The sequence below is a fragment of the Lithobates pipiens genome, unplaced genomic scaffold (assembly GCF_037356315.1).
Source record: "Lithobates pipiens isolate NorthernLeopardFrog02 unplaced genomic scaffold, aLitPip1_a1.2 Scaffold_23, whole genome shotgun sequence".
NCBI classification, from domain to species: domain Eukaryota; kingdom Metazoa; phylum Chordata; class Amphibia; order Anura; family Ranidae; genus Lithobates; species Lithobates pipiens.
The window spans coordinates 58,468,489-58,480,946 of record NW_027507785.1 but is presented as its reverse complement, the minus strand read 5'-3'; the positions used below and the strand labels follow the sequence as shown (position 1 = coordinate 58,480,946).

The window sequence follows — 12,458 nt, the reverse complement described above, 5'->3', positions numbered from 1 at the left end:
CAGGTGTGCTCTCGGCTTGGAGAGGCTCCACAGCTTGTGAAAGTGACCGGGGGAGGACTCTTCGGAGGAGGGCCGGTAAGTGGCATTCTAAAAAGTGCCTGGTTACTGAGTTGGGAAGGACATTGACGAGTCCACACTTTTCCCGTACCTCAAAGGAAGTGGGAAACGTTCCAGGTACGGTTGGATAAAGGTTCCTGTTTATCTTCAGTTGATTGTTCAAGTCGAGTCAACGTGCTGACTGCCATGACCTCTGGCTAGAGGTCTGTTCAGCCTTGAAGTACCCAGCTGCGAGTGGCTACTCTCTGGGTGGAAATAGAGACTTTGTTAAAGTGGTTGTAAACCCTTACAAGCCACTTTGATCTACAGGTAGGTCCAAGAAATATCTCCTAAACCTACACGGTTTAGGAGATATTTACAAAAAGATAGGCACCGCTTTGAATGACAATTGCGCGGTCGTGCTACACTGTACCCAAATGAAATTTGGTGGTATTTGATCACCTCTATGGTTTTTATTTTTTGCTAAACAAATAAAAAAAGACAGAAATTTTGAAAAAATAAATGTTTTTTTTGTTTCAGTTTCAAATCTTTGTAAATAAGTATGTTTTCTCCTTCACTGATGGGGCTGCACTGATGAGCACTGATGGGCATCGATGAGGTGGCACCAATGAAGTGGCCCTGATGAGGTGGCATTGATGGACACTGATATGTGGCGCTGATAGGCGGCACTGATGGGTGGCACTGATGGGCGACACAGATTGGCACTGATAGGTGGCACAAATTGGCAAAGATAGCTGGCACGGATTGGCATGGATGGGCATGGATAGGCAGCACAGATGGGCATGGATAGGCAGCACAGATGGGAATGGATGGGTACTGATAGGTGGTACGGATAGGCACTGATAGGCGGCACGGATGGGCACTGATAGGCGGCATTGTATTGTATTATACTGTACTGATGGATGCCAATCAGTGCCAAACAATAATGCATGCCAATTAGTGGTGCCCATTGTGGGCACTGATTGGCATCCATTGTGGGCACTGATTGGCATCCATTGTGGGCATTGACTGGCATCCCTGGTGGTCTAGGGTGGCATACCTGGTGCTGGGCATCCCTGGTGGTCTAGTGGCATCCCTGGTGGTCCAGTGTGGGCATCCTCGGGGGGGCTGCACTGATAATCAATCAGCACAGACCCCCCTGTCAGAGGAGCAGCCGATTGGCTCTCCTCTACTCGCGTCTGACAGACGCGAGTGAGGAAAAGCCAATCACTGGCTCTTCCTATTTACACTGTGATCAGCCGTGATTGGACACGGCTGATCACGTGGTAAAGAGTCTCCGTCGGAGATTCTTTACCGAGATCGTAGTTGCTGGGTGTCAGACTGATACACCAACATTTCTATCCACACAGGAACAGGGCCAGATTAAGAGTATCATGTGCTTGGTGCTGAGGATTTTGGTGGACCTTTTACTGGGCACCCTTCTGTTTTCCAAGAGCCTGTACTGGCATGCACCCACACTCAAAAGGGCACAGCCACACATGCATAACACTCCGGAAGCTTGGCATTTGATTTGCCAAGTTTCTGTAAGGGCTGCATCGGCATGCACTCTGGGCTGAAAGAGTGCAGCTGCGCAGACCTAACGCTATGGAAGCCCCAGACTTCTGTAAGAGCCCTGCATTGACGTTCCCCAGGCTTCTGTTAGGACTGCTCATACAGTGCCCATTATCAATCGCACCACCCTGCCCAGGCGGTGCATGTGGAATGCAGGGCCCGTCGGGGGAGATCTCTTTCCGTGGACCCATTGCTTTCCACGGGCAGTCTGTAGTTTTTTGGGTGTTTGGGCCTATATTAAGGTAGGGGCCTGGAGCTCCAATAGCCCCTACATTAATCCAACCCTGAACAGGAAGCACCAACACATAAATCCAATCACCATGGAAGGTATCAAGGCAGATGGTGGTTGTCCAAAAATTGTACGGGAGGTGTGAAAGTGGTGAAGACACCTTGTTCTAGTTACATCATCCCATCCTTGGTGTCAGAAAGTCTGCTTAGATCACCTGAACAGAATCCAACATTTACCCACATTTCTAGATCATGATTTCTAAACTAGAATGATTAAGTGGTATTATTCTACCTGCAAAAAATGACAGTAACATTTGAGATCAGTTATCTAATTTATTGCCAGTTACAGTTTATATCGATGTTTTTCAAAGAGTCACTTCATTCCGTTACACTTATAAAGAGCCGTCGGATAATGCCCGCCCCGCTTCATCTCTGTAGAATGTGTCTCGACTAGCGGCATAGTCCCGGACGTTGGGGAGGCCGGGCAAAATGCAGCAGTCCAGGGCGCTGCGATGGATGTTCATGTTGTGGACGCCGTACCACTCATCGGTCTTCCTGTCATAGTACTCTGCTTCAAAGATCGTTCTGAAACCGTTGAAACCTCCAATCACATAAAGGAGATCCTCCAGTACTTCAATCCCGAAGTTTCTGCGTGGGCTGAACATGGAGGCGATCTCGGTCCACCTGTTGTTGGCTGGGTTATAGGCCTCGGCACTGCACAGTCTACCGCCTCCATTAGATCCTCCGACCTGTGAGAGACAACACGTTACTGTGTTCTACTTCATGTGGATGATGGGTATGGTCCTAAAGGTCCCCTTAACATGAAATACCTTGTTTGAATATAGCATGTAAACCTTGCAGTGTGGAAGGGCCCACTGTATTTTTCTATTGTTTCCAGAGTTGGGCTTTAAGAGTATACTCTTCTAGATTCTTGCTATTACTTTTTTTGGGCTTGTTAACTTGATTTTCTTGACTTCATAGCTAAGCTCCACCAACTATCGTGCCCAAGGCTTAGCCACAATTTCATGGCTAAGCCTTAGAGATAGTCCATTCCATTTCCAGTGACATAGCCTCCGTAGTCAGTAAGGGCATTCTCAATGGACTTGGGCATGACAATTGTTGGTGCTTAGCTATGAAATCAAGGTTAATGAAAAAAAAAAAAAGTAAAAGCAAGTATCTAGAAGAGTCTGTTCTTAAGGCCCAACTCCAGGTAAAACAAAATACAGTGGTCCCCCACACTGCAAGGGTTACATGTTTTTAATGTTGCATTTCTAGCAGGCGATTATTGCCAGCAGCTATAGCTGCAAGCAATAATAATTAGGGTTGATTTACTAAAACCGGAGAGTGCAAAATTTGGTGCAGCTCTGCATAGAAACCAATCCTCTTCCATTTTTTTTTTTTTTGTCAAAGCTGAAGATAGAAGCTGATTGGCTACCATGATTTCCCACTATACAGTTTTAGTAAATGCGCCTTGTGTTCTCCCAGCAGGGACGGCTCCTCGCCAGGAGAAGACAATAGCTCAGCGGAAGAAATTCCCCCATTAAACACATCTGTAACCCATGATTGGAGGGGATTTTCCCCCGAAGCCCGCTGCAACTATTTGAAAATACTGCAGCCATGTGGGTCTCTGTTTCCTGTAAATTACTTGAACTACAAGTACTGTCAGGCTTTGTGGCTGATGGCTTGTAGTTCTGAATGGACTGTGAGGTCGCTGATGAGCAGCCTCATAGTTCATTCACAGGCCCTGAAAAGCTGCAGGGCTTCTCTGCAGGAGGCTGCCATTGCACCCCAATCCACTGATGATGGGTGCAATACCTTCCAGGCTCCTTAGTTAAAAAATAATAAATGCGCATTTCTTTCCTGCAAAAATATGTGTATTTATTATTATTTTTCCCAAAAGGGGAACTTATCCTTTAAAGTAAATGTCAAAGCCTTTTTTCCTAGTTTTGGATAAAGTGGTGAAGGATTAGTACTCCTATCAGGGGCTCTATTTTCCTCTCATTTCCAGTTCTTCTGACAACTGTTTCACCAGACATATGCTGCAATTTTAATTCAATCTCATTTGGGTAGAAAGGAATGATTACACATACTGCATAGACCAGATCTCCATAGGCGATGACACCGATCCCACTGCGTCGGAACCGCATCGGGGCGATCATGCTCCATTGGTCTGTGTCTGGGTTGTAGACTTCTGCTGTAAACAAGGATTCCTCACCATTGAATCCGCCACATATATAGATCTGTACAAACATAATAAAAGTGATATTAAATGGCATTAGGATGGGGGAAACGCATAGGTGTGAATGGACCATAACAGTACAGCAATACACCAGAAGCCTGATATAGCTCAAAGGCACGTAAAAACCCCCCAGAGTTTTACTTACTTCTAGTGCTGCTTACCTAAAGTGGTTCTGAAGGCAGAGTTTCTTTTTTACCTTACTACTTTCTATGCAGTAAGGTAGAAAACCTACCCCCCCCCCCCCCCATACATACCTAAACCTAAACTCGATCCAGCAATGTGCACAAGAGCCGAGGCTCTCTGAGCTCTCTCCTTCCTCACTGCTGTGAATATCAGTCAGTGATGAGGGAGTGGGAGCTCAGGAGCGAGCACGCATGACTGCCCCCATAGCAAGTGGCTTGCTATGGGGTCACTTAACGGGGGGGGGGGGGGAGCCAGGAGCGCAACTGTCTGTTTTGTGCATAATAATTGTATAAACAAAGGAATTACAAAAAAAAGAAACCCATCCGTTCTTCACTGCTTAGCAGGTTTCTGACCTGGAAGAAGGAGCATCCTCTGCATGTCATTGCTGAGTCTTGTAGTGGCCCAGTGGTAAGGGGATGGAAAAACTTCATGCTACAGCAGACAAAGGCATCTGATGCTCACAGAAGTGTTGAATGCCTTAGAAAGCGATGGAGGCTGCAGCTCTAGAATGTAGGTGTGTGTAAGACCATTTGGTTTTTAAGAATTGCTTACCTTGCTATTGAAGGTGGTGGCTTTTGCATCGCTTCTTATTTCATTCATTGGAGCTATAAGATCCCATTGATTGGTTTCTGGGTCGTAACATTCTGCAGATTTCAGGCGAATGTAGCCATCAAACCCGCCCATGGCGTACAGCCGATTTTGCAGGACTGCCGTGCTGACATAGCAACGCTTATCATTCATTGGAGCCACTTGTTGCCAGATCTTCTTTACTGGGTCAAACCTTCTTACACTATTGAAGAAATCCATGCCATTAAACCCTCCAACCACGAACATAAAACCATTTAGGTATGCCGTTCCATGGTAGGCCCTGGGGCTTTCCATATCATGGGTGATGTCAACCCAGCGGTCGACTCTGCAGTCGTAGGCCTCCATGGCGTTGGTAGGGTTACTAGAGCTCCACCCGCCAATGGCGAGTAGAATTGCACTTGGCAGTCGTGGCCTTGTCAATGGGTTCATGAAATCTGACCTGGAGGATCCATGGGCGTTTAACTCATACTTTGTTTTCATCACATCGATGACAATATTCATACATTCTTTGTTGTCTTTTACATGAATGTTGGTTATCACGGTCAACAAATACTTGGTGTTTATCAAGGCCAATCGAACCTGGAGAAGAAGAGAAAAAGGGGTTATATGTTATAGAGGTCAACAAAACTTAATAGACAAAACTGATCAAGGTTCAACATTCCTATACAATTTTGGCACTAAATAAGCTGTGAAGTATACAGTTTCCTTATCTAAAGAATACTGATAAGGAAGCAGACTTTACTCAGTAGTGTGAAAAATCCCATTTATAATTTAACAGTACCAGAGGAGTGCTTCATTGGAGGGGTGGTGGTAAGATTCAGTGACACGAGGTTCCACTATGGCCCCTGCAGTATATGATGGTCAGAGGTAGTCTGTTCGAGACTAGTGCAATGGAGACACCCATAAAAGGAGGCCTTTTCCCTGCAGCTCCAGGACCTCTACCTACATCTGCACCTGTGCTTTTCCTAACCAGTGGAGCTCTCTCACTACCTTACTGCCTCATTACGAGTGGGGCAAATGATCACCGTCCTCCCCAAGATGGCCATCCGGAGCTCAATATAGAAGCATTTCCTCTCTACTGCACCCCCACCAGCAAGAACTACCACAGTTCCACTATCAGGTTGGAGGTCTGTACTGCAGCCTGCCTCTGACTACATACTGATTGGATTTAGAATAAATCCAGGGAATGTTGGTTGTGGTCAGGGAGCCTATAGAGGAACAAACATGTAGCCATAAATGAGTTGGGATGGCAAACACTCTCAGATATTGAAAGGTACCTTAAGACTGTTCAGTTTAAAGAGGAGGTTCACTCTGGAAAAAAAAAAAAATTAAAAGTCAGCAGCTACAAATCCTGTAGCTGCTGACTTTTAATAAAAGTACACTAACCTGTCCAGGGATCCAGCGCCGGCATCCTAACTGTGGGCAGCTGGCTTTGCTGCTTTCAGCTTCATAGTCGGCTGTCCCCTCCTGTGCATGCGTGAACCTCGCTGCACTTTGTTAATGGTCCTGCAGTCTTCTGGGACCTGTCACGTGTCCCAAAAGACTGCGTGGAGGGAGGGAGAGGAGAACTTCCACTCAGATTGCCTAGAAGAAGTGGAGCTGGTACCTGTCAAAACTAGGTACCCAGTCCCCCCCCCCCCCCACAAGAATTAGGTGCCAAATGTGACACTGGAGGTGGACACTTTTGGGTGGATCTCCCCTTTAAGATTACCTATAACATTTTGTGTACATTTTTACAAACTATGGACAGGAAAGGGTTGAAAACCTTCACAATTTTTCTCCAAAAAGTTCAATAGGGACGCTGATTGCACCTACAAAGCAATGCAAAAAATATGGATCCTTTTTTTTCTTACAGTGGGGTTGATTTGCTAAAACTGGAGAGTACAAAATCTGGTGCAGCTGTGCAAAGAAACCAATCCACTTCCAGTTTTTTTTTTGTGTAAACTGAACAAGCTGAAGTTCAGTTTGGACACGATGCACCGACGCACCAGTTTTTGCTGATTGCACGCGATGCACAGACGCACCAGTTTTTGCTCTCTCCAGTTTTAGTAAATTAACCACAATGAGTAAATGGAGTTCTCCACCTTACCTTAGGCAGTAGGGTGGTGATATGTTGGTTACGATCATTTGGGTTGTGCTCAATCCATTTGATGACGGCTTCAAAAACGACTTCCTCCCTTTTAACATGAAGATCGTCTTTGCTGATGAGATCCTCAAACTCTGTTATATTTAGATCCAAAAGTTCCTCGGAGGTCGATGCTATTTCGTGAAAGTGGTGACGAATGTATGCATGGGTGTTTTCATGAAGCTTGGGGCAATGAAAGTGGCTGGAGAACCTACCAATCCCAATGCAGTTCTCAGGACATAGCTGGCCAATGAGGAAATCGGAGCATCGCCATTGTAGACCCAGGATGTTGAATTGGTCTGCGGCCATAAACAGTTCTTCCACATTATCTGAGTTGATGGATAGTGTAGCGGTGTAGGCGTATTGAAGGATCAACCTCATCATGTCTGCGGTAATTCCAGGTATTTCGTATATTATCTTCTTTGTCCATCTTCCAGAAAACAGAGACCTGAGAAAATAATTCACGGCTGTTTTTAAACTAACGTTTTTAATCATTCAATATGTGTTTTTTTTTTTTTTGGGGATTTGCAGTAACACAAATGCTACACATAGGTCTGTAGTTGATGATAGCCCAGGTAAAGTGAATGTTGTATGTGCAAACTGCTAGCGCTATATAAATCCTGCATAATAATAGTAATAATGTCAAGCAACAACTTTTTGCTGCACAGTAAAACCTTCTTAGAACAGAAGATATTCACACGCTGACACCCTAGAGAATAAAATATTGGTAGTTCTAATTTTTTTATGTTACACGACATTAGCACAACTGTTTATGAAAGGCAACAGTTCAGTAACAAAATACATATAAAGTTCATTTCTGGGCACAGAAATGCAATTAATTACCTAATTTTTATTGGTAAAATATAACAGATGGGGCGGTCCTGAGTAAATAGAGGCCTATGTCAAGCCTTAAAATTGTGTGCTCCTGCAAATCTTTTAAAGCCGCTATATGTCATCTGTTTAGAGTTACACAGGAGCACTGGGGCTAAAATTATTCCTCTAATTTTTTTTATAGAATTCTCCTTCAAGTGGGGATTGCAGGGGTGTGTGTCATATGCCTGCATACTTTTGCTAATAGGTGTCCCTTGTTCCCATCTCAAAAAGTTGAGAGGTATACTAAAGTACACACACTCCCGGGCGCTATAGCAGCCCGGAGTTTATATAAAACCATGACTGCAGCTCTAAAAATCCAAATCCCAATCAAGTGGCTGGGAACTCGGTTTTACTGACCCCCAACCACCCCCCATCCTGGCACCCTAAGGTGTTTGCATAAGCCGCTTTATGGTAGCACCGGCCCTGCTTGGAAACCAACAAGACTGTATACAGTAGCCGTACAATTTGGGTTGAGAAGAAACTAAAGCAATCAAAAAGCCCTTCAACCAAATCACTGCATGGCACAGTAGCTATTCATGTATCTCATTCTATCACATATCTCAAAAATAAAAGAATTATTCCTCATTTCAGGACAAGGAGGCGGAGCCATGCAAATCATTGCTTTGCACCCCATTGGCCAGATGCACCCTACATCAGCTGTTCTGGACATGCAGCTGGCCAATGGGGCATAAAGCAGCGATTTTCATGGCCCTTTGGAGCAATAATGTATGTTTTCGGCTCTATAAGCAATAATGGTGTAGTACCCTGCTCCTAATGAGCAGACGCCATTTTATTTTACAAATTTAAGTTGTCTGAAGCTGTAGTTGGGCTCAGACTAATTATTCCAAAAAGTTCTAGTTTCTGTATCAGTTCAGCTGGGTTGCACTAATTTCCACTTGACCGTGGGTGTCGCTGTCACCGCCGGTAGGTGTAGAAATGCAACAAGCTGGATGTATTGAATACCACCTCTTGCTCGGAAATAGCTCAGTGGGAGTGGTTTACATGCTGTGCATTCTGGGAAGAGGGTATTTAAGGTACCGACGCTATTTTGTGGGAGCTCTTTTCCAGGGTTCACTATCCCGACCTCATGGCCCTCCTGGCCTGGGGCCTGTGTCACATGATCCTGTGCCTCGGGGCCCGCTGGCTCGAGGCTTTGCAACTGAGAGTGTAGGCCCAGGAGTCTTGGGGCCTACTGATCCAGGGGGGGCAGTTAAAGAACTGCCATCCAGTACCAGTTTTCTGTGCTGTCTCGCCTGCAGGGAGAGGCCAAGAAAACTGGAGGACCCAGGGGAGGACTCTTCTAGGAGAGGACCGAGCGCAAGGCTGGTGTCTCTGAAGGAGCCTGGACACCCAGTTGGAGGACACAACCCGGATCAACACCCATACAGTATGGCCGGGTTGGCTGAAAGAAAACTGGTACTGTATGGCAGTTCTTTAAATTGATTTGGAATCTCTCAAGAATATTTTAGTTCAATATACAAGTCTGTGGCAGAGACTTTGTTTGGGCATCCCACCGGCTGCTAGGTCAAGTGAGAGGTTGTTGCTGGATCCAGTCTGTGGAGCGGTTTGTCCTCTGGATCAGAAGAATACCTCTAACCCGCAATTACTAGGTGCCTGAACTCCCCTTAACCCTTTGACCCTCTATTAAAGGACTTTGTGCTTATCCCAAATAAATATTTGAAAAAAGGACTAAGTCTTGAGTTTAACATTTTTTGGGCTATTTTCCAACGGGACCCCTGATACGGAAAAGAGAGCAGGTGAGGTAACGGTAAGCCCAAATAAAAGTAGCAGCTCCTTCGGGGGTCAGTGCTACAATGGGAACGCTTAAACAAGACGTGTTCTTATTTGTAGATCAGGGGCTATCGCTTAACAATCTATGGCGCCAAAAAATTTGTTATTTTTCTCCTATATGGCAAATTGTAAAAAGTGGACAAACATGCAAGAGAAACAAAGAACACTCAAGAATGAGTGTGTAACCTCTATGGGAATTTAAATTGGGTTGCCGCCATTTGTTAATAAGTAGAATTTTTTTTTTTTTTTTTAATTACATTTATTTAACAAAAGAAAAAAAGCCACTAAAAACAAGTAATTGCACATAAAAAATTGGATGTATACTGGAAGTATATAACATATATACATAGAACAATGAATGATCAGGTCTATTGCAAAAAATGATCTTTACAAAAAATAACCCAACGTTTCGAGGTATATATAAACAGTTGACCTCTTCTTCAGGGGTAATTCATGGTCAAATCATGTAGATCTGTAATAAGGGAAGAAAAAAAAAAATGCAAGAGAAGGCCCTTTATTTTTATGCCGTATAAAACCTGTATATATATATATTTTTTAGATCTGTTTTTATTGTTTAAGAAGTAAAAGTTTTACAGTCTCCAAGTTAAAGCTACCCACACAGGGGAGCATATATCCTGTATAATATTAAGAATAAATCACATGGCTATGCTCACACTCAGGTTTGAATGAGGGCAGGACTGAGCCCATGTTGCCATTTGAACATGGTGCTTTTGCAATCATTTGGCCAGCCTCTGTAGTACCTCTCTTAAGCCACAAGATGTCAGTCTTCTGGGTTCAATAATGTCCTGTGTCACTCAGCCCGGTCTCTGTGCTGGGAGAGTGATGTGAACATAATAAACACATATAGGTGACCAGACGGATCAAGGCATACTTCTGTGAGGCTGCCTATTTGCATACGGCCATCGGGAAGGGGTAATAAAATGTAGCAAAAAAAAGTGCATTTATAAATTTTTAGCATTTAAGCCTGCAGGGTGTTGCATTCACAATCAGTGCATTATGGGTGATGAATAGACTCTTGCATTGCTTACCCCCATATGCAGAAAAAAGTGTAGCCGGCAACTCCAGCTTCCCACAGAATATCTTTATTGCTACATGAATGTCAAGATGAAAAACAGCCGATGCGTTTCGGCATACAACCTTGTTCAGTCCCAGCCCCAGGACCGTACAGAAGTGTGGTCCTTCTGATAGAGTTGGAAGATGGCACTTGTTCTTCTCTTCTCTATCTATTCCTTATATAATTTTGAAGCTCTTTCCAACTTAAAGCGGGATTCCACCCTAAAGTGGAACCTCCGCTGATCGGATCCCTCCCCCTCTCCGGTGTCACAATTGACACCTTTCAGGGGGGAGGGGGGTGGAGATACCTGTCAAAGACAGGTATTTTCACCCACTTCCGGGCATAGACTCCCGTGGGAGTCTACGCCATTTCTTGCCCTGCCGCGCTGTCTGCTGGGACACACACGGGTCCCAGTGACAGTGCAGAGATTTCCTATTGCGCGGCGCGGCTCGCGCATGCGCAGTAGGGAACCGGGAAGTGAAGCCGATTCGCTTCACTTCCTGATTCCCTCACCTAGAATGGTGGCGGCAGCAGCCGAGAGCCGAGCGATCGATCGGCCTCGGCTGCCGGCATCGCTGGAACCCGGGACAGGTGAGTGTCCATTTATTAAAAGTCAGCAGCTGTAGTATTTATAGCTGCTGGCTTTTAATATTTTTTTTTTTGGTGGAATCCCTCTTTAAGAAGCTAATTCCTCTAATAAACCATACCATTAATATGCATTATTGTTATAGTAGTAATTATTGTTGAATATATAATTTACAAATTTACATTGTATTGAATATATAACTCTGAGCTTCATTACTTCTGTTGTATATTATGTCATTGTCAAATACTCTATTGTATGTTCAATAAAATCTTTTTGACAAGGGAAGATGGCACTTGTGTGTATAATAATACTCTTTTTTTTTTTTAAATCCATTTTTTATTAATATTTTCATATTATTAGGGCAGAGAAAGGAAGAGGGGTAGAAAAAAAGCAAGTGTATAATAATATTAAGAATAAATCACATGGCTATGATCACACTCAGGTTTGAATGGGGGCAAGACTGATGCATGAACCATTTGAACATGGTGCAATCATTTGGCCGGCCTCTGCAGTACCTCTTGTAAGCCACAAGATGTCAGTCTTCTGGGTTGAATAATCCCCAGTGTCACTCGGCCTAGAAGACTGAGGAAAGACAGTGAGGAAAGAGACTTTTGTAGCCCAATGTAGCCACTAAGGCAACCAGCAATCCTAAAATCAGTCAAACAGATCGCAGTGCAGACCCAAAAATGTTATACCATTGCATGGCATTGATAAACACTGTCTGTGGAAGGTTGTATTCATCAATTTGGTTGTTTTTGGATGAAAGGCTGATTAAAAAGTTGGGATAAGGCTTAGGAATGCCATCCTGAGGAGTTTCATAGAAGAGAAGTGTACAAAGCAATGCATGAGATTTTAGCAAGCCTTCCGCTCCAGTCTGGGAGTGTTGAATGCAGATGCTACATTCACCTTTATTGGCCAGAAACGTCTCTAATTTGCCCTCTGGTTTAGCTTCACTTAGCTGCTGGGGCCTAATCCTCCCTGACCTTATGGCCAGGCCATGCCCAACAGCCATTGAAGCAAAACGGTCTCTGTGGCCAGTGGAGGCCAACTGTCACCAGACATGGGAAGGCGATGGGAGGCCATTACACCATGGAGGTCAATTCCCATTGAGTACTAATGTTCGCTGCAGTTCTTGGACAAGGTTGTAGCAGATTGATTAGAA

General features: G+C 44.4%; 1 protein-coding gene across 1 annotated transcript; it reads right to left on the bottom strand.

The window, feature by feature from the left end:
- Window positions 1-2,180: 2,180 nt before the first annotated feature.
- On the bottom strand, window positions 2,181-7,355 carry LOC143926960 (kelch-like protein 10). The gene is made up of 4 exons (XM_077450988.1): window positions 6,936-7,355; window positions 4,811-5,425; window positions 3,927-4,076; window positions 2,181-2,585 (listed from the first exon to the last, which is right to left on the bottom strand). The coding sequence occupies exons 1-4, from the start codon at window positions 7,353-7,355 to the stop codon at window positions 2,229-2,231; spliced, it is 1,542 nt and encodes a 513-aa protein (XP_077307114.1). The 3' UTR covers window positions 2,181-2,228.
- Window positions 7,356-12,458: the final 5,103 nt, after the last annotated feature.

Coding starts and splice junctions, on each gene's coding strand:
- LOC143926960 (XM_077450988.1), bottom strand. CDS start 7,355: ATGATGAGGTTGATCCTTCAATACGCCTACACCGCTACACTATCCATC. Junction 4,077..4,810: donor CCACCACCTTCAATAGCAAG/GTAAGCAATTCT, acceptor ATGTTTGTACAG/ATCTATATATGTGGCGGATT. Junction 2,586..3,926: donor ATGGAGATCTGGTCTATGCA/GTATGTGTAATC, acceptor TGTCTCTCACAG/GTCGGAGGATCTAATGGAGG.